The sequence below is a fragment of the Ovis canadensis genome, chromosome 20, assembly GCF_042477335.2.
Source record: "Ovis canadensis isolate MfBH-ARS-UI-01 breed Bighorn chromosome 20, ARS-UI_OviCan_v2, whole genome shotgun sequence".
In the NCBI taxonomy this organism is placed as follows: domain Eukaryota; kingdom Metazoa; phylum Chordata; class Mammalia; order Artiodactyla; family Bovidae; genus Ovis; species Ovis canadensis.
This window is the reverse complement of record NC_091264.1, coordinates 28282438-28304394: the sequence shown is the minus strand read 5'-3', so window position 1 is coordinate 28304394 and position 21957 is coordinate 28282438. Positions and strand designations below refer to the sequence as shown.

Genomic DNA, 21957 nt, shown 5'->3' with positions numbered 1-21957 from the left:
GGCAAGCCAGCATCCCCCTTTGGGATGCCCTTGTCTCATCCATAAGCTGTGCCTGGGTCCCTCTGTCACTGTCCTTCCACGAACAGACAAGTGTCCCAGCTTTCAGTGTTGAAAGCTGCCGGAGCGGGAGAGCCGGAGTCCAGCTGCTGGTCTCCCCGGAGCCCCAGAGAAGCCGCTCCTCCCGATGGGCCCTCCGCAGCCCAGGGGCTGGTCCTCTGCTTCTCAGGCTCTGACAGAAGCCTGACTTCATCCCTTCCCCAGGGACCAATCACACTAAATTCACAGCACTCTGATGGGCAACCCAGGAGGCCTGATCATTATTAATAATACTAATTAATCCTTATGAAGAAAGAGATAATCAGCTCTGATGGCTGGCCTGCTGTCTCTCCAAGAAGGCACATCTGCGTGAGAAATGAATTCACTGTCAAAGGCTGGAGGGTCAGGAGAGAGGACAAAGGTCACTGCGGTATGACCCTGAGGGTTCAGAGGCTGTGGCATCCTGGGACGCTCCTGAAGCCTTGGGACTGGAGGAGTCCTTCCCCTCCACCCACCCCCGACCCCCCCACCCCCACCCCACAGCCCCCCACCCCCATCCTGGAGCTACGGCCTCCATACTGCACCATCCTCCTGCATGAGCTGCTGGAGGTAACAGGCTGGGCGGTTGGGCCCCCACAGAGGATGCTGGATGCCCCCTCTGCTCTGGTGTGGTCACGCCCTCTGCCCTGCCAGGTCCAGCTCCGCTCTCTTGCGCCCACCCCCAACTCTCAGCAGCTGGTACCTGTGAGCATTCTCCAGGATCTCATCTGGGAAACCATTGAGTTCCTGAGCCATTTGCGTGCCAATGGCTGGATCTTGCAAGACTTGCTACAGTCTCCAAACTGACCTCGGCCTGGTGTCATCGCAGCACCTGCAGGATGGAAAGCCCTTTCTCCCTCCCGTGTTGAGGCTGCACCCAGATACTGTTCAGAAGGAGCTCTGGAAGCCGGCCTCTGTTCTCCAAAGAAAGGCGTGCAGAGCCTGCCACCTTGCGGCCACCTCTGGTCCTGCACCAGCCCTGGCCAAACAGCACAGACACCCCGCTCTCTCAGACTCAGTGCAGAGTCTCTGAGATGCTGGGGGTGAAAAAGAATCCTAGGCTCTGTTTCCTTTCCTGTTTGTAGGACCCACAGTCCTGAGCCAGTAGATGCAGGCCCAGGGTAAGAGACCCTGCCGCTGGCTGAGACGGGAGAAGGGAGAAGGCTGGAGCTGGGGAGGAAGCAGTGCTCAAGGCTGGAACAGCAGCTTGTCGGGCCCATGGAGAGCCTGGGGCTGATGACGTGGGCTGGGCAAAGCCAGAGGCCCTGTCTCTAACCCTACTGCCAATCATCCTGCGAGTCCCCATCGGGAAAAGGAGGGCGATGGCCAGGTGACTCTGCAGGCCTCATTCTGCTCTGACTCTGTGGTCTAGGCAGGACGTCGTTAAGCAAGGGAGGGGATCTGTCACGTCACTGCCATTCCGGACAGCTTATCTCTTCACCTCCTTGGGGTGCTGCTGGTTTCCACTGTCTCCCAACCAGGGTCCAAGGCAAGGAGCCCGCATCCATTAAACGTGCAGAGCTGCATCTGAGGAGCTGCTGGCTCTGACTCCTGACTCAGGGAGCACAGAGCCGGTCAATCAGGGCCATCCAGGATGGTCCACGTGGCCAGGAACAAGCCGTGTGTCTCACATGTGTCCTCAGAATGCCAGAGTTGATTCTGGTTAATAAAGCACAAGTGGCTGGGACTCCACCTGCCAATGCAGGAGACACTGGTTCGTTCCCCAGGCCGGGAAGGTCCCATGTGCTGCAGGGCAACTAAGCCCGTGTGCCACAACTACTGAGCCTGTAGTCTAGAGCCTGGGAACCACGACTGCTGGCCGAGCCCTCCTGCCTGGAGCCGAGTGCTCCATAGCAAAGAAGCCACTGCGATGAGAAGCCTGCGTACCACACCCGGAGAGGAGCCCCCGCTCACCCCAACTAGAGAAAGCCCACACACAGCAACGAAGGCCCAGCACAGCCAGAAATGAAAATAAAGCTCAAGTTCTGAAGCTTCACGGAGTTGTGATTAAATCCAGATACTGCCACTTACCAGCTGGGTAACTTTTAGAATCTCTTTAACCTTCCTAAGCCTCAGCTTTTCTCAACTATATAATGGGGATGAGGAGGCTATCGAGAGGATTAAGTGGGGTGATGTTTGCCGAGCGCCCTCCCAGGACCTGTGTGTAGCCGGTGTCTGTAAATGACAGCTGTGATCATTGTTGCCTTTGTTCAGCGTCCACAGCGGTACATGCAATGCTCTGACAATGAGAATTAACGAGTAAACATCTATTATAGACTGAATGTTTGTGCCCCCGCCAAATTCATATCACACGCTAATCCCCAGTGAGATGGCATTAAGAGATGGGGCCTTTGGGAGGTAATTTGGTCATGGGGGTGAGGCCCTCAAAAATGGGATTATGCCTTGTAAGAGGAGTCCAGGGTCTTCCCTCCTGGTCTGGTGCTTAGGAGCTGGCCTTCCAACGCAGGCTGCCTGGGTTCGACCCCTCGTCAAGGAGCTAGGATCCCAAATGCCTTGGGACCCAGAAACCAAACATAAAGCAGAAACACTATTGTAACCAATAAAGACTTTTAAACTGGTCCACATCAAAAAAAAAAAATCTTAAAAAGAAAAAGGTTCAGAGAACTAGCTCTCTCTCTCTCTTTCTACCTCATGAAAGCACAAGAAGTCAGCAGTCTGAAACCCAGAAGAAGGCTCTCACCAGAACACAACCATGCCAGCACCTGACCTCAGACACGCAGCCCCAAAGCCAAGAGAAATGATGAATTTCCATTGTTTACCAGCCATTTGGTCTATGGTACTTAGCCCAAACTTACTCAGTCAGAAATTAGTACAAGACGTAGGGTGTTACCGTAACTAATACCTAGAAATGCAGCAGCAGCTTTGGAAGCAAGTCATGAGTAGAAGCTTAGAAGAGTTTGGAAGCTTGTGCTGTAAGACACTAAGATCCTCACGAATGGACTTTTAAAGGCAGTTCTGGTGAGGGCTCAGAAAGGAAAGAGGAGGGACTTTGCTGGTGGTCCAGTGGTTAAAAATCTGCCTTCCAATGCAGGGGATGTGGGTTCGATCCCTGGTCTGGGAACTAAGATTCCCCATGTTGTGGGGCAACTAAGCCCGAGCACCCAAATGATGATGGAGTGCAGCCAAGAAAAAAAAAAATAGGAAGGAAGAAAGAAAGAAAGAAAGATAGGAAAGAGGAGAGCTGAGGAGAACATGTCCATCTTCTGAAAGAATAAAAAATAACCATATAGAGAATGTTAGGAATAAGGATGGTAAAGACCATTCTGGTGAGGTCTCAGAAACGAGGAGCATGCTACTGAACACTGAAGAAAAGGTGATCTTGTTCTAAAGTGGCAAAGAACTTGACTGAACTACGTTCACGTTCTGGCCTCTTGTAGAAGGAATAATTTGCAAGTGATAAAACCAGATGTTTAGCTGAGGAGATCTCTAAGCAAAGAGTTGCAGGAGAGGCCCTGGCCCTTTCTGACTGCTGAGCTCGAAGAAGAGAGAAATGATTTGAAGATGGAATTATTAAGCAAAAAGGAACTAGAAGGTAAAGATTTGGAAAATTCTCAGCCTATTCATATTGCAAAAACCGAAGAAATGTTTCAGAAGAGAACGCTGGGAGGCCAGTGTGGGTGTGGATTCCAGGCTTCATCAGCCTTCCTAGAGGGAAAACTGTGAGACTGAACTGAAGGGGAGGAGATGAGAGGAAGAAAGGAAGGCTGGTGGACCTCTCCGATCTCACAGGACAGACTATAGAGCTAACCCGATGTGAATGGGCAGTAGCCTTTAGGTCAAGGAAAGAATGAGCACAGAGGCAATTCCCAGATCATCACAACTGCCTCGTCTGTTTCAAAAGGCGGCGGGGGCAGGGGGTGGGGGGGTGGGGGCGGGGCGCGGGGCGCATAGCCTTGCTTTCAACAAGCCAGATAGCCTCTGCCCAAAGATGTGCAGGTGGGGCCGCCTAGCAGAACCATGAAGGACCTCCACCCATGGGTCTGGAAGACAGGACCTTCACCCCTAGTGGGTCTGGAGGGTAGAGAGAGCATCAAGCCAAAGAGGGTCAAGACCTTTCAAACCTTGAGATCCCGTGACGTTTGCATTGTAGGCTTTGGGTTTGCATGGGACCTGTCGCCCCCTTCCCCTCTCCTCTTTCTCCCTTTTGGAAGGGAAAAGGTAAAATGGGTGGGAATGTCTATCTTATGCTTTGTCCCATCATTGCATTTTGGAAGCACATACCTTGTCAGGTCTCACAGGTTCACAGCCAACAAGGGATTTTTTGCCTTAGGATGAATCCTTCTTTGAGTCTCACCCATATCTGATTTAGATGATACCTCAGTGGATGAGATTTAGCATTGATGCTGGCACAAGCCGGGGGCTGGTGGAGTGAAACGAATGTATTTCACATGAGAAGGACATAAACTGGGGGGAGTGGGGTCAGGGGCAGAATGTTATAAACTGTATGTGTCCTCCAAAAATTCGTAAGTTGACATCTGACCTCCAAAGTGATTGTATTTGGAGATGAGTCTTTAGGTCATGAAGGCGGGGCTCTCATGAAGAGGATTTGTGCCCTGATGAAAAGAGGCCAGAGAGCTCTCTCTCTCTACCATGTGAGGACACAAGAATTCGGCAGTCTTGACCTGACCTTGCAGACCCCTTGACCTCAGAACGCCAGCCTCCAGAACAGTGAGAAATAAATTCCTGTAGTCGAAGCCATCCCATCCATGGCATTCTGTTATAGCAGCTTGAACGGACTGACCACCATCCGTAACAGGAGTCTTGGCGTCTGTTAGATTGGGCCACCACAAGAGAAACCACACACGGCAGAGGGACAGCTCTGGTTTCTTTCTCTTCCTCTTCTTATAAGGGCACCAATCCTATGCTGGGGACTCCACCCTCATAATCTCATCCAAACAAGTTACCTTACAAGGGCCCCACCTCCAGATACCATCACGCTGGGGAATCAATTCCCACATACGAGTTTTCGGGAGCCACAAACTCTCAATCAATCCATACAGCTCCTAACTATAAACTCTAGATTTCTCCTCTGCAAACCTCCTTCCATACGTTTTTCTCCTACTGATCTGTCTTTACAGCGATGTGTATGCCAGGAGGATCCTGCCCTCGCCTGGCCCCCTCCTGCACAGCCTGGAGCAGAGCAGCCCTGGTGCCCCCACGGAGGACAGGTCTGTGGCCTTCTTCCCGCTCTGACTCCCGCGACAGCCCTGCCGTGGGTGCAGTGGGCTGAAACCACCAGTCGGCTTCTCTCAACCCCAGCAGCCCCTCAGTGCAGTGGCCTCACAGATGGAGCCCAGGGCAGGCCTCCACCCTGGCACCCCAGGAATTCCCTGGAATCTCTCACAAATGCCAACTCCCAGAGCTGAGGAAGTGTCCCCAGAGTCACCGGGGCCCCATGCAGGCGGAGTTGCTTCACGTGTGTGCATGCATGCTAAGTCGCTTCAGTCAAGTCTGACTCTTTGCGACCCCAAGGACTGTAGCCCAACAGGCTCCTCTGTCCATGGGATTCTCCATGAAGAATACTGGTGTGGGTTGCCATGCCCTCCTTCCGGGGGATCTTCCCGACCCAGGGATGGAACCTGCGTCTCTTATGTCTCCTGCCCTGGCAGGCGGCTTCTTTACCACTAGCGCCACCCAGGAAGCCCACGTGTCCTTGTAAATTGATGTACCTGGGGCCACTAAAGGAACAGGAGCCAGCCCAGGGGCAGTTCCATGTAGCCCACCAGCCCCACGCAGAGTCCCCAGGTGGGAAGGGATGGAGTTGATAGGCCTGGCCTCAGGCTGAGCAAAACTAATGCGGCCCCTACCCCCAGTGCGTATCTCCAGTGCCCTCTGACTAGACTACCCGCGAGCCCTGCTTCACCCGGCAGGCCCTGTTCTTCTCCACAGGCTGCCCAGGGGTGAATTCCACCCCCTACCACCCCCCACTCCACCCCTACACCCCCACTCTGGATGGAAGGCACAACTGCAGAGCAGCCCACGCCTCCCTGCCCCAGCTCTGCTCTAGCTCTTCTCGCTGAGCTGCAGTCAGAATGCCAAATATTGCATGAGGCGATAAGCAACCCTTTGCTACATACAATCCTCCCCACCTCCCAAGGGAGTGGATACTGTCCATGTCGTGTGGAGTGACGGTGTGAGGACAGATGCTTGTCAGAGCCAGGAGAGCACCTCGTTTGAATTTCTCAAGGAGGATTTTACGTCTAGGGGTTGGATGGAAAATGAGAAGGGAGAGGGGCCTTGCATCTGTCCCTTTTTAAAGGGGAAAAGAAATCTCATGTCTTCCAAATCTTATTGGCCACAATCCGGTCACCTGACCACACATAGCTGCAAAGAAGGCTGGGAAATGTAGTATTCTGAGGGTGGCAACTTGCTGGGCTAAATAGTGTATGGTTCTGTTTTTAAGGAGAGAAGGGGAAAGAGTTACCTCTGTCTCAGGAACAACTAGCTAAGGGTTAGCTAAGCAGCTCCTCCAGGGCCGAGATCATGGTCAGGCCCAAGGTGGGGAGGCCAGGGCGGAACTGGAACAACAGGGAGCTGAGAAAGCAGGAAGCTTCTGCAGGTTCCCAAAGCCTCAGGCAGGGCCTTGCGCTCACCTCCCATGGGGGTGGGGGTGGGGGTGCAGTGGGGTCACATCCTAGAGGATACGACACCTAAGCCGGGGGCTGAGGAAGGCAGGCCCACCCTAGAATGGGCTTGGTTTGTGTCAGCTAGAGGTGGGGCAGAGAGAGGTGGGCGTGAGGGGATGGAGGAGGTGCTGAAAGCTCCTGCAGCCGTGTGAAGGTCTGGGGACAGAGCAGGCCAGACCAGAGGCCGGGAGGAGCATGGTCTATCAGAGAAACAGGGTGGCTGGAGTGCAGTGAGCAGCCTAGATCACACAGGGACGAGTCCAAATTTCATCCCAAGGCTGATGAGAAGCCACGAAGGGTTTGACCCAAAAGACCAGGCGCCATGTGCCTCGCGTGGGTGCAGGCGGCTTGCTGCAGGGGCTGCAGAGAAGCGGGGGTGAGAGCGGATCCAGCCATGAGCATGGAAAAGTGCCCTGGAAAGGTGAATCCCACGGCCAAAGGTCAAGCGTGGTAAAGTGTGGTGTGTCATTGTCCCCAGCATCCCAGAGAGGCCAGTGTCGTCCGTCCCTCTCACAGGGGACAGCCAGACAGACTCCGACATCCTGGCCTTCATCAAGGCCAGACAGAACATCCTGCAGAGGACAGGTAAGAGCCCCTTCCCCAGCAGCTCCTCCAGGGCCCAGGTCATGGTCAGGCCCTAGGTTGGGGCGGGGGGAGGGGCTGCGTGGGGAAAGCTGGAACAACAGGGAGCTGAGGAAAACAGGAAGCTTCCGCAGGTTCCCAAAGCCTCCGGCAGGGCCTTGCGGTCACCTCCTGCATTGCCCACCGCTGCCTCCTCCTGGAGACAGCCCCAGAAGGCAGCCTCGGACACACCGAGATGGGCCAAGGGGGTGGCCAGCCCAGGGGGCCCCTGCCTGCCCCTCTTGGCAAAGCATCCCTCCACCCCCAGCTCTTTAGGATGATGTCTGGTCGCCTGTCCCCAGAGCCAGCTCCCCTCTGTTTGCCTGCTCCAAACAGGAAGGGCTGACCAATGGTTTGGAACTTGTTCAACCCCCAGCTCGAAATCTTACTCTCCTGTTGGAGCCTGGTTCTTGCCAGCGAGTTGTAGGTGTGAACACCACTTGAAGGCCCAGGCCCGAGGACATGGGAACAGTCAGAGAAGAAATATGCAGTGTGTCAGGAGCTGAAAGAGAAAGAGAAAGAGAAGGCCCAGCCTGGCCTCCATCACTGGCCTCCCCCCACTTCCTCATGGCCCCTGCCTTCCTGCACAGACAGGACTTCTTCCCTCTCCCTGGAGACCCGTGGGACCAGCCTCCATCTGGGGCCCCTGACCCCAGCCCTGTTTTTAGTCTTAGCCTCATTCCAGTAATCCAAAGGCTACTTGTCTGGCTTAGCGTTGCTTTCACACGGCCACAAGGCACCAGATGGGTTAGGGTTAGGGTTAGGGTTAGAAAAATTTGGATTCAGATTGAGTAGTCTCCAAGCCACACACCCTCCCCCCGCCCCAGTCATCCCCCAAATACTCCAAATGATACGTATCAGACACAGACCAATACCAGACAGCCAGTTGGTAAATGAGCACTGTGTTTATTAGGCACCTTCTGTATGCTGGGCACTGTACCAGTGCTGGGGCCATATCAGTGAACAAGACTGAAGCCCTTGACAGGCTGGAAGGAGGGAGAGAGACTGTGAACACATCCCAGAGACATAAGATTATCCTCGGTGCCAATGAGAGCTCTGAAGCAGCTGGAATACGTGATGCATAGAGATCCGCAGAGAGATGCTTTTATCTGGGAGAGGGGAAGGGGGAGACTCAAAACTGAGGCCTAAGAGTGAGGGTGACGCAGCCATGTGGCTCTGGGGGCCAGGGTTCCACTCACTCTGGGAGGAGCAGCAAGGGCCAGCCCAGAGGGGAAGGACTCAGCTTGGCCACAGGGTGGGACAGAGACTGGCACGGCTGGGACGGGGGGCCAAGCCAGAGAGGAGGGCAGGATCCCACAGGCCTCCTGGGCTTGGCTTCTGCTCCAGGAGCGTGTGGTGGGAACTCGGGAAAGAACTGAAACCATAGCGTGATGTCATCTGACCAGTGGTTTGGAAAGCTCACTCCAGCCACAGAGTGTCGTGCAGGCCACAGAAGACCAGGAGCCAGCGGTTCTCAGGGAGGTACCTTCCTGGGAAGGTCCGGATGGCCCGGACTTACGGCCGCCTGCACAGGACACGTGGGGGTCACAAGGACTTGTTTATACACTGAAAGGAACAGCCCAGGAAGGGGAGAAAAAATGGAGGGAGATTTATGATGTGGGAAACAGGACCAAAATGCAAGAGAAAATTCTTTGAGGAAGTTGATGGAATAATGTCCAGGACATAAGTGGAGGGAGCATTGGTTCCTGGAGCTAGGAGACAACCCCACCCCCCAGAACAAATTCATAAAATTCAACCATCATTTGTCCCATCCAGAAGTCTACAAATAAGCAATATTTTAAAGTTCCATTTACTCAGCTTTTGTTTCACACATTAGCGACGTGACCCTGCAGCCCGCTCCAAAGAGAAAAGGCAGACATCCAAGGTCTATGGCAGGGCGGCATCTTCCTGCTAACACCAGGCCTGGCTGGTGCAGAAGACTGGGTCAAAGACTGGGCACTCTTGTTTTTGGTTTTTTTTTAACTATTTATTTTTATGTATTTATTTTATTTGGCTGCACCAGGTCTTTGTTGCAGCACGCAGGATGGTCCATTTTCTTTGTGGCATGCGGAATCTTAGTTGCTTACATGCACGATCTTAGTTCCCTGACCAGGGATCGAACCTGGGCCCCCCGCATTGTGAGCAGCATGGAGTCTCAGTCACCGGACCACCAGGGAACTCCAGCTGGGATGCTTTCATTATGATGTTTAGAGCAGGTTACCAGTTATATGTTTTCTTCATGAACATTATTCCGTGTGGCGCCCTCAACATGCCTGTAAGGCGCACAGAACCACGAGTGTGATCCCCCCTTTTGGCAGGAGAGGAAGCTGAGGTATGCCCCCCGCCACCCACCACCCCCGACTGCAATGGCAGAGCCAGGAGAACCCAAGCCTCCCGTGTGCTCCGCTGGGCCGAGCCGTCTGGAAAGCCAGCTTGCTCGCGGGTGTTTTCCCTCAGCCTCTACCCTCCCTGCAGCTGGGGAGCTTGGTTCTCCAAACAAACGGCAGCCTGGAAGTAATTCATCAAAACAAACACAAGTTCGAGGGTTCAGTTTTTATTCCCCAAGCGGGGGGAAATAATCCCAGGTTCTTAGTGACCACGGGGCCCCAGGGAAGCTGAAGACAGGGTGACAAAGGGCCCCCCTCTGGCCAGGTCGGGGCTGCAGAGCAGCAGGTGCGGTCTCCCCCGCCCCCAACACGTGGCAGATGGCCCCGGTCCACCACGCCGCACTGTCTACACAGCCCACTTATCAGGCCTCCCTGTGGGCAAACACATGGGCTGGGCCCAGGCACCTTGCCCTCCCCACCACAGCCAAAGCAAACACTGCCCGTCCCTGCCCTGGGCCCCTCTGCTCCTAATTCAGTGGCGCTGTCTGGCGGGGCTCCTTCACAAGTGCTCATTATGGGGGATTTGTGACCGTCAGCCAAGGAACAAGAGCCCGGAAAGGGTGATTTAGCCAGCTCTTAGGCTTCAGCAAAGGCCAGGATGAATCTGTTTGATTTAGGATTCCTGGGGAAGCTGTGGAGCGTTTCAATCCCTGCCTGGGGCACACGTGGACAGGTATATCTCCCCTGGAAGGGGCATTAGTCATCCACGGTGTCAAAGCTGCTGTTTCTAGCTGCCAACGGTGGCTTCAAGAGCGGAGAAAATGAGATTAACCCCTTTCTAGACTCTCCCTTAATCCCTGAGTTTGGAAGAATGTCTGTCTGGAACCTTGATGTTTGCTGTGAACCCCGCCATGAGCACACTGCCCTCTTCTCCAGCCAGGAGGAGAACCCCCAAAGCCCCCCAGCGCCCCTAGCCCCAGCACCTCCGCTCTGAGAAGCCCCTGGCTCTCTCCTTCCGTCAGGAGCCCTCCCAGGGAAACGGAAACAACACAGATCTGGGAAGGAAGAGACCGAGACGTAAGGGCTCTCCATCTCAGCCCTGGGCGACCCTGGGCTGCTCACCTCCTCCAGCCTCCCTGTCACCCCTGTCAGGTTCAGATTCCACCTTTGCCCCGGTGGGCAGCTCTCCTGAGACAAGGTCCACAAAGTTCCCTCATAACCTGCCGAGCACCAGGGAGCCATCAGCGGGGAAACTGGCCTGTGTGTTGAGACCTGATCCTACACGGTGAGGTGCGGTGGAGGTTTCAGTGGTGTAATAGTGCCCTCTACCCTGGGAATCCACAGTCACAAAAACCCCAGCATCGACTGGTAGCTCCATTACTTAAATGAGGTTCATAGAGAATGAACAGGAACCAGGACATTTGTTGTTAGTGGAGGTTGATCTGTGCAAGGGGCTATGTCTTTGAATATCGTGCACTCTGAGCCCAGCCCTGGGGCCTTTCTTCTCAGCCCCACCCTCACCCCCAGTCCTCACCGCAGGCAAGTGTCTGGGGCAGCGAAGCAGGGACAGCCCTAGTGGGGCGCTGGCTCCGACTCTCTGCTCCTTACCAGGAATCCTGGCCCAGGACGCTTCTCAGTGGTGCAGAAGAAGCCTCAGACCCGTGACTTGGTCCACAGCCACATGCTTCATGGCCCTCAGTACCTGCCCTCGCCAACTCTTGGAACAGAGATGAAAGCAGCGGGTTTGGGCCTGGCCGTTCTTTAGAACAGCTGGGACCCAGAGATTCTGATTTAATCCATCCTGAGAGTGGCCTGGATATGAGGATTCCTAACAGCGCCCTAGACATTTCCAACCTGCACCAGAGCTGGGGGAACCTTGGGTCCAGAGTGACTAGAACACATCACCTTCCCACACTCTGGTGTGTTTGACTTTCTTCCTTCCTGGTCTAGGAGTCAATTACGACAGTCAGGAATATCTTAAAAATAAGGACTGGGCTTCCCTGGTGGCTCAATGGTGAAGAATCTGCCTGCCAATGCCGGAGATATGGGTGCAGTCCCTGATCCAGGATTATCCCACAAGCCACAGAGCAGCTAAGCCCGAGCACCAAGCGTCCTGGGCCAGGATTCCTGGTAAGGAGCACAGAGCCCGTGCTCCGGAGCCCGGGAGCAGCAGCTACTGCGCCCAAGAGCCCTAGAGCCTGTGCTCTCCAATGAGAAGCCCCCCCAGTGAGAAGCCCCCGCACTGCAGCTAGAGAGGAGACCCCACAGAGAATTCTGGGCAGCAATGACGACCCAGTGCAGCCAAAAAATAAATAATTCTTTTTAAATAAATAAGGACATCTCAGGACTTCCCTGGTGGTCCAGTGGCTAAGAATCCACCTGCCAGTGCACGGGACACAGGTTCTACCCCGGGTCCAGGAAGATCCCACATGCCGTGGAGCAACTAAGCCCACGGGGCCGCAACTACTGAAGCCCATGCTCCAGAGCCCGTGCTCCGCAACAAGAGAAGCCGCCGTCATGAGAAGCCCACATCCCACAAATACAGAGTGGCCCCCTCTTGGCACACGAGAGGAAGCCCGCACAGAGCAGTGAAGACCCAGGGCAGCCAAAAATGAAATAAAGTTTTTAAATTTAAAAAATAATAATAAGGACCATCTCCACTGAATTAGACAGTGAAGTCCACAGAACTAGATCTTGCACACAGAACTAAATTCGGGGATCAAGGGTTCATAGCCTTGAATTGTTTTCAACATCTTCCTCCCTGTTACTTCCCACATTCGCTGCATCACAGAGAATCACCGACTTCCCCTCCGGAAGAGCAAGCCCATACCCCCCACTGCCAGGTACCCCACGTCCACACCTGGATGCTGCAGCTGCCTCATCTCTCTGTCCGCTGCAGTTTTTAAAAAAATACGGTGTTCTTTACCCAAGGATCTTCAGAAATTCTTATGGTAGCCAAACTTTAAGCAAATGAACTGCATGTCCCCCATATTAGTTCTCATACTTTTGTGGGCCCAGTGAGCCTGAGTGGGGCCCAAGAGTCTACATCTCTTAACAAGCTCCTGAAGATGCCTGTGCCACAGGTCAGTGGACCCCACATTTGCAAAGCAAGGAGCCACACTAGCTACTTTTTCCAGGTACCTGGTTTACTCCAGCGATTTGGAAGTGAGAAAAGTGAGCCCCAGAGAACAAGCATGTTTTACCCAAGGTCACACCATCCTGGCTAGAACCCAGGGGTCTTGCTTCTTAGGCCAGAAAACCCTTTCTCCATGCCCTGCCATGGAAAGCTACAGGATGGGGCCACATGGTCAGGATTAAACATCATGGAACATAATGAATACCTGGAGCAAAAAGCAAGGAGCAAATCTGCAAGAATGAAGCAGGTGTGTCAGCGAAAACCGCGGAGCTGGAAAATTAGTGTGGGTCCTGGCTCGGGGTGATGAGACTTTTGCAAAGAGCAAAGCAGGCAGGCATTTCCTACAGCATTTGGGGAGCAGATGCAGCTCCCTGGGAGTAAGGCCCTGAGTGGAGCGCCACCTGATAGCCACAGGGGGTGATCCAAGAGGTCCGTGACCCAAGCAGAGCCTAACCGAGACCACCGTCTCCTTTCAGGTTTCCAGTAAGCACCCCGGTGTGTTGTGGCAGCAAGAACGGACTCCAGACGAAGGTCTCAGCTCCAGCAGCGACCTGTGGACTGCTGGAAGCAATTGGTGACTTGGATCCCAGTCGGGAGGCTGTGTTTCTTTAAGGATGGAGCCCTGGATGCTTGCTGCCAGTGGGGCTGGGGCCAGGCTTACGGTGCTGTCCTTGCTGTGGGTGCTGGAGCCGTGGGCAGCCAGGCGGTGCCGGGTTCTAGGGGTGGAATGAGTGCTTTAGCTCACCCTTGCTGTGGTCTTACACATAGACAACTACAAGCCTTTGAGATCATGAAACAGTACCATCCCAGCGCAGTGGCCGGGAAGCTCACACTGGTAGGAGGAGGTGGAAATGAGTTATCTTTAGCTATGGGGTTGGCCAAAAAGCTCACATGGGTTTTTCTGTAACATCTTACAGGAAAATTCCAAATGAACTTCTCGACCAACCCAATATTTTCCCGCCACTCCCCTGCCCCAGCCCCTGGCTGAGACGCCCAGGAATGGCTGGGGCAGCCACACAGCAGGTCAGACCAAAGCCAAGGCAGTGGAGAGCGGCAGGGCATCCGGACGGCCAGCCCTGCCCTCCCAGGCCAGACCCCGCGCCGTCAATCTCACGGTCCAGATGACCCACCGGCGACGCCTGAATCAGCTGCGTCTCCAGGGAGCCGCCCCTGCAGCAGCACCCGGAGGGCAGTGGACGGCTCCCGGGAGCTCTGCTGAGATCCGCGAGGGGCGGTGTAGGTGTCTTGGGCCTCACCTTCACCCCGTGCCTCGGGGCTCGGCAGGGTTTGGGCCAATTCTCCCCGCTCCCACGGGGGAACGTGTCTCAGGGAGCCCTCTCAGCACTCCAGGCTCAGGGCCAGTGGAGGGTAGGCCGCCCCCTAGAGGCCCTTGGGGGGACTGCCACCCGCCTTAGGACGCTGGCAGTAGGTTCAAGCCAGCTGCAGCGGGGTGGATTGGGGGTGAAGAGTTGGGGGGGAGGGGCTGGGGGGGCAGGGACCCTGGAAATGCAGCTAACCGAATAAAAGCACTTGCCCTGTCACCTCTGGCCCATGAGTCGCCCTGGGGAGGGAGCAGAGAGAGAGTACGGCATAGTCAGTTTCCCCACCCACCCTCCCGACCCTTTCAGGTCTGGGTAACAGGATCGTGCAAGAGAAGCTAGGTGATTACATTTCAAAGCCGGACAGAGCTCCTCTGACCCACACCCTTGTTTGTAACATTAGAAAACTGAAGCGGGGCAGGGCGGGGGTCGGGGGAGGCTTCGCTGGTGGCTCAGTGGTAAAGAATCCACCTGCCAATGCAGGAGACAGGTTCCATCCCTGGTCCAGGAAGATTCCCCACGCCGACCGGGAGCCACAGCTCTTGAACCTGTGCTCTAGAGCCCAGAGGCGCAGCTGCGGAAGCCCCTGTGCCCAGAACAAGAGGCGCCGCTGCACTGAGAAGCCCCAGCACCGCCGCTCGAGAGGAGCCCCGGCTCCCGGCAACTAGAGAAAGTCCGTGTAGCAACAGACTCAGCACAGCCAAGAATAAATGAAGACAATTATTTTAAAACAAGAAAAATGAAGTGAAAGGGAGGTCCTGGTTGTTAAGTATACAGCCAGTTAGCGGCAGAGGTCCCCTCCTCGGACGGCTTTCCCTGATCACCCCAACCAGAGGGACACCCCCACCCTGGTCACCCTCTATCCCATCACTCTGTTATCTCTTCATCACTACCTGACAGATCTCAGATCTTTATTTGCTTTTTTTTCTTTCCCCTTTATTGGCCACAGTGCACGTCTTGTGGGATCTTAGTTCCCCAACCAGGGTTTGAACCCAGGTCCTCAGCATTGAGAGCAAGCCATCCTAATCACTGGCCTGCCAGAGAATCCCCTACTTGCTTCTTCTCTAATGGTGTTCAGAGCCCACCACCGCCAAGACTAAAAGCTCCACAACAAGGGATTGTTTGTCCTGCTCGTCACTGTGTCCCCAGCAATGTGTCCTCAGTTCACGAGTGGCAGAGTCAGAGCCCATGCTCCTGCTTCTTGGGCCCCCACGACCTCCCCTGGGCCCACTGGGCATTCTGGCACCCACGTGGCATGTGGCAAATCCTTGGGTAAGTCCACGGAACCAGTGAGGGGGACACAAATTGCCCTCACAGCCTGATTCTAGAAGCCTCCCCAGGAGTCTGCAAGGCACATACACGCTCTTTCTCTTTCTCACTCTCTCTCTTAAGAGCCCCGAGGATGGCATGGAGTGGGCCAGGCTCCCTCAGAAACAGACTCAGAGTACCCGGCACACCTTGGTACCCAGCCCTCTGGAGCTGGTTCGTCTGTGGACCGTAATGCTCCTGCCCAGAAGTTACCTCCCAGACCCGAAGGCCTCGTTGACAGGGATGTGTGACATGGCCCCATGCAGAGCGCAAACCCGCCTCCTAGAACAGTCGCTGAGGCTTGAGAGGAAAAGACTAGGAAAAGACGAGAGGAACACAGACAGCCCCCGAAGTCTCTCCCTCCCCACAGAGGCTAGCCTCTGGCGTGGACGGCCACTCCCCTGGTGCAACTTCCCCTCAGCCCTGTGGGCCCTGCAAATGGGAAGAGCGGAGGAAACGTTCTGGAAAGACCCTCCAGCAGGGTCTTTCCACACCGGGCATCCGCAATCCGCACCGGGTTCCAGAGAGCCGTGAAGAGGTCCAGAGTATCTGAGTTCACTCCAGGCGGAAATGTAGAGTTTTCCCAAAACGTCTTCCGGAAAGCGGCCTGGCCAGTGACTTCCCACCCAGGTCCTAATAGGACCAAACTGGCTGTGCCAGTCCCGTGGCAGGAAGTATTAGGAGGAGGGAGGCTTAGAATGTGGCTTTCTCGGATCTTGGAAAGGGCGGGGGGTGGGGGGTGGTTAGAAAGCAGGTAGAGAAGCTGTGGTAGCCTGAATAACCCGCCTTAATTCTTCAAGCGCTGAGTAACAGAAACGGGCATCCAAAGCCTTGGCCATGGCCTCATCAGGGCAGAGTATGCCTCCTTCCCCCTTCAGTCTGGGCTCGGCCCTGTGACTTGCTTTGGTTAGTGGGGACATTGGCAGTTATGGTACAGCAGAGGTGTGAAAAGTGCTGGCCTGGCTGGGCCCGCCTCTTGCCAGGCTGGTGATCTCTGCTTGGCAAGAACATGTCCTGGGCAGGCGCTGTCCCCTTGAGCCTACACCCCAGAACACGCAGCGAGCAGACCTGGGCCCAGGCCACAGCCTGGATTTGAGCCCTGCAGCACTGGAGCCTGGATTGCCCATCAGGCGGCCCAGGTCTGCTGAGCCTTGGCTGACCTGAGGACCCATACTCTTGAGAATAAATGCTGGCTGTCATTAGCCACTGAGACTTGGCAGGGTCGGGGGGTGACTTGCTACGAAGCATTAACTGTAGCGAGAGCCACAGAAATTGAAACCCAGAGATCGTATGTGAACAGCCCCAGAGTTTCTTTCGTTTCCTTCCCTCTATGCTGCCTATCGAAAGGCACTCGAGGGTTTCCGTGCCGGTCCAGTGGTTAAGATAACGCCTGCCAACACAGCGGCCATGGGTTCAATCCCTGCTCTGCGAAGATCCCACATGCCACAGAGCAACTAAGTCCGCGCACCACAACTACCGAAGCCCATGCCTAGAACCTGTGCTCGGCCGCAAGAGAAGCACCGCAACGAGAAGCTCGAGCACCGCAAGGAAGAGTAGCCCCCCACTCGCTGCAGCTGGAGAAAGCTCGCACACAGCGGCGAAGGCCCAGCACAACCAAGAAATGAAACAGTGCTAGGAGTAGTGAAAGCCACTCAGTCGCGCCCGACTCTTGCGACCCCATGGACTGTAGCCCGCCAGGCTCCTCTGTCCATGGGATTCCCCAGGCAAGAATACTGGAGCGGGCTGCCATTTCCTTCTCCAGGGGATCTTCCTGATGCAGGATTGAACCCATGTCTCCTGCACTGCAGGCAGAGGCTATACCGACTGAGCTAGGAGGGAAGCAGGCGCTTGAGGGTGGGATGTATGGAGCTGGCACTTTGGGCCACGATAGAGCAACAGAGACCTGATTCAGCCTCCTCACTAAGCGACTGAGAACTAGACAAGACACATAAAACAAGGGTTTTCTGACGTGCGACCAAAGGCAGTGCAAGACCTGGAGCCCCAAGAGAAGAGAAACAGGAGAGGTGAGCCCGCTAGTCGCCTATGTGCAGGGCAGGCTGGCAGTGCAGGAGGCAGCCGCCCCGTCAGCCCTCAGCTGGTAGGGATGGGAGTTGGGAGATAAGCACCCCACCCTCCTTCCACCCCGTGGGACAGCTCTGAGTGAGCCCTACACAGGTGGTGCCCCCCAGGGCCCCCACAGGTGGACCCCCAGGTGCCCACAGCAGCCACCTGCTCCATCACATGTGCAGGGCTGCCCACGTTCCTCCCCTGCCCACCTTCCCCACTTTCTTGGAATCCCTTCCTGGGCTCACTTCCCAGATAAACCACGCACATCTGGTCTCAGAGTCTGCTCCAAGGTCAACCCAACTCAGGCAAGGACACCTATTTCAGAGTCACGGCAGGGGGGCTCTTGCATCATGCTCTCGGCTGATGAGAATGGGAGTCCCCCCAACTTCAACTAGAGCCCCCCTCTCAACCTCACCACACACGGGGGCTCAGGGAAATCTCTCATGAGAAAGGAATCCCACTGCCCCAATAAACAATGGAATCTTCTGAACGAGATCAATAACAGGTGAGCTTTTCTGATTGTCCGTCTTCAGGCTCCTTCCCCTTGGCTTTCCCCACCCCCCGGGGGCCACACAGCCCAGCGGGACCTCCCCTGACTCTCTGGCCAGCAGGGCACTCACACCCACACGCCCTGCCTCCCACACCCTTCACGGGGGGTCACCACCAGGAGCCCAGACAACCACACCCCGGGCTTGTGGCTCTGGCCCCATGCGCCACCGTGTAGGTGGGCACCGTTAGGGTGGCAGGACCTGAGACCGGAGCTCTCCACCTGCCCTTTCCCCTGCAGGGGCCGCACCTGGGCCAGGTGGGCCTCGGCCCCTCCCCGAGCTCTGGTCCGGAATGTACCATTCTCGTTTGTGCAGGTACACGCCCAAGAGCAACTCTGTGAGTGAATACCGATGTTGGCCGGCGGCTGGGCGGGCTGGCCTGCCCTCCCCTCCAGGCTCGCTCAGACGGAAAGAGGCCCACATCCAGCTGCTCTGTTTGCCCTGCACCCTCTGGCCACTGTACTTGAAATTGATCGGGGTTGGGGGGAGAGTTGTTTTTCTTCTTTTTTCCTCCAATCTCCTTATTAGTTCAGCCTCAGAAGGTCCCTTATCACTGCCGGATGTCAGGCCACACTCTGCCAGCAGGCCTGGCCACGTTAGACTCTCCATTAATTGATTTTGCCCTCCCACCTTGGGGGAAGCACAAATTGGCGCTGCCCATTAGCAGCAGTAATTCCCTGAAAGGGATTATAAATCATGCCCTGTGTCCGTCCATCACTCCCAGTGGAGTGGCGCCCACGTTGGGAGGTGTCATGCAGGCAGGGACCATGTCTGATGGGCAGGGGAGGGCCCCGCAGGCCTGAAGTTTCCCTCCTAAACCTAGGCCACAGCCAGGCAGGGGAGCAGCCAAGGCAGGTGCCAGCACACAGAGGGCATTCGGCTCACATGTTCTGTGCGTGAAGCGGAGGCAGGGCAGGCACTGGCCCTGGAGTGGGGAGCGCCTCGGGGACTGATCAAGCTGAGCTCCTGGCAAGCCCACCATGAAGGCTCCACCCTTTAGCTCTGTGGCCCCCTTTAGCCAGAAGAGCTCCTGGGAAAGGCTGTCTTAAACTCCAGCCAGGTGGCTCAGACAGTAAAGAAGCCGCCTGCAATGCAGGGGTCCGGGGTTCAATCCCTGGTTCGGGAAGATCCCCCGGAGAAGGGAATGGCTACCCGCTCCAGTATTCTTGCCTGGAGAATCCCATGGACAGAGGATCCGGCGGGGTACAGCCCAGGAGGCCACAAAGAGTCGGACACGACTGAGCAACACACACACAATGCCCTGTGAGAGGAAACAGCAGCAGCAGGGAGAAATGGGGCAAGGCCCCAACAGGGGGTCCCCAAAGGAGTGGGGGTCTTGGCCCACAGGGCGCCTGGCATCCTTCCTGTCCAGGCCCTGAGGGAGCCCTGTCCATCTGCAACAGACTACCCTCCCCACCGTGCTCGCCCATCTCCCCCTCCCTTTCCTTCCACCTGAGAACCATCACCATCACCTGCAGACCACGACCAGACTCACCAAGGATATTCGCACAGAAGAGGTTGCTAAGACCCGCCCGAGTCCCCAGACAGCAGCAGGCGAGCCAAATGGTAAAGGAGAACTCTTCACATACTGAGCTTCTCCTAGGCAATAAAACGGGATTTGATTATCACACACCTGGCAAGTGTGTAAGCATAACCCTAGCTTAGAGCCAGGACCGAGGGCGAGATGTGTGACTCAGATGCTTGCTTCTGCCCCAGGACCAGCCGGTCTCCCAGCATGGTGCTGTCTGGGAAAGCTCTGGGTGTGAGGAGGGCCTTACAGGAGATGGCTGTGGACCCCCCGGTGGCCTCAGGGACCCAGAGCCAGCAGGACTGCAAGGAAGGCACCTGCCACCCCCAGACAGGGCCCCGACTGAAGCTTGAACTTATCTAACCATTGAGAAGTAATAACCCCTAACTGTGGCTTAAACAAATCAGGCTGAGGTTTCAAACCTGTTTAAATCTAGAGATAGGTGTGTGCAGGAATCAGCTGAGCATCTTTGCGATGCTCCGTGACCTTTCCCGCAAGGACACGGGATGACTGAGCAGGGGCCAGCATCCATGCATTCAGGGCAGATCACCCTTGGTTTGGATGCATCACCCTCAGCCTGCTCCTCCGCAGCTGTCTCTGATTGGCCAGAACCAGGTCTCGGGGTGGGGGGTGGGGGGGCTCGTGGCCCTGCTGCAAGGGAGCTCCGAAAGCGGGTGCAAGGGGCAGGCGATCCCCTGATCCCCTCCTCTTCTCTGGGCCCCTCTCCTCCGCTTCCACGTGTTTGCTCCTAATGGCCTGGCCGCACCTGGGGCTCCTCGGTGGACTGTCCACAGGCTCCTGGAGCCATTTTGCCTGCAGTTGCAGAGCCAGAAATGCCAGATGACTGCCTGGGTGGGGACGATGATAGCCCAGCCTCCCTGCCTCCAGGGGACTAACTGGGGGCACTTCACCCCCCAGGGCTCCCCAGAAACCGGGGTAGGACAGGGCTACTGTGCTTTGTTTAACCCCCTATGGGTCTTCACTTACTTCACTGCCCATACATAAAGCACCCTCGCAGGGCTTTATTGTTTATTTGTTCCTGAGACAGTGAGGAGTAGGATTATCATGATGGGTGAGATCAGCCGGGCTCCACTGCCTGGAGCTGACATATACAAATGTGGGGCTGTGTTCGCAGACAAGGAGGGAAAAGCTATCAGCGCGGGAACTCGTGTCCGCTGCGGGCACAGCTCGTTACAGGAAACACCAGAGAACTCAAGCAGATTATACTGCCAACCCTCGCACACTGCTGGTGGGCATGTAGAATGGCACAGCTACTTTGGAAAGCAGTCTGGTGGTTCCTCAAATAATTAAACATAGAGTGATCACGTGACCCAGCAATTCTACTCTTAAGGACACTAAATGAAAAGTTACAATCCCACTAAAAGAGACTCGTACGTGAACACTCATAGCAGTATTATTCATAACAGCCAAATATCTATCAACTGATAAATGGATATATAAATATACATAAAATGTTGGTACATATCCATGGAATGAAATATTATTCAGCCATAAAGAGTGGAGTAGTGACACTTGCTACATTTCAGATAAACCTTGAAAACATTATGCTAATTGAAGAAGCCAGACACAAAAGTCCATGTATTGTATGACTGCATTTAAATGAAATGCTGTCTAACAAGGCCCTATTGTATAGCACTGAACTACTGATACATTCGATATCCTGTGATTAAACTATAAGGGAAAAGAATATTTTTTTAAAATGTATATATGTGTATAACTGAGTCACTTTGCTGTACAGCAGACATTGGTACTATGGTGTTAATCAACTATACTTCACTTTTTAAAAATTTTTAAACATGTCCAGATTAGGGAAATCCTGAGACAGCAAGTTAACTGTTGCCAGAGGCCAAGGGGACAGGCTGGACGGACAGGGGTGACAGCTAAAATGTACAACGTTCCGATCTGAGGTTTTAAAAATATTCTAAAAATTGGTCTTGGGATACTTGCAGGCCTCTTGAGTATTCTTGAACAGAGAAACCATTCAATTATATACTTTAAGTGTGTGAATGGTAGCATGTGAGTTATAAATTAAAAAAAAAAAAAAAGCTGCTGCAAATACACACGCGCGCACAGAGAAAGAGAGGAAAACACCCTCAATTCCACCCACCCAGAGTGAACCACTGCTAGCACCTCCGGGCCGGGAGGTACTCTGTTTTACTGTCTTTTTACTCACACTTACGTCTCACTGACGTAGCCTCCCAAGGGAACCTGCTAAGGATTTCAAGCAAGGAGGATTTTCAGCAAAAACTCTAAAGCAAATGCATCCGGTTTCTTAGGAACATCAACCCTCACACTTTTCCTGATCCAGGCTGTCATTTGTCTGTTTGCTTTCTCCTGATTTGTCACCCAGGTCTCTCATC

General features: G+C 54.9%; 1 protein-coding gene across 3 annotated transcripts in view; it reads left to right on the top strand.

Annotated features, from left to right (window-relative positions):
* Positions 1-14347, top strand: part of KIF6 (kinesin family member 6) — a 428493-nt gene extending 414146 nt beyond the window's left edge. For 2 of the 3 annotated variants that reach the window (XM_069562629.1, XM_069562628.1), the window contains exons 20-22: positions 5175-5264; positions 7201-7307; positions 13283-14347. In XM_069562629.1, coding sequence (XP_069418730.1) covers positions 5175-5264; positions 7201-7307; positions 13283-13293 — 208 coding nt within the window. In that variant the 3' untranslated portion in view covers positions 13294-14347. The remainder of the gene's footprint in view (positions 1-5174; positions 5265-7200; positions 7308-13282) is intronic. The other variant, XM_069562627.1, reaches the window with a different exon arrangement.
* The last annotated feature ends 7610 nt before the right edge of the window (positions 14348-21957 follow it).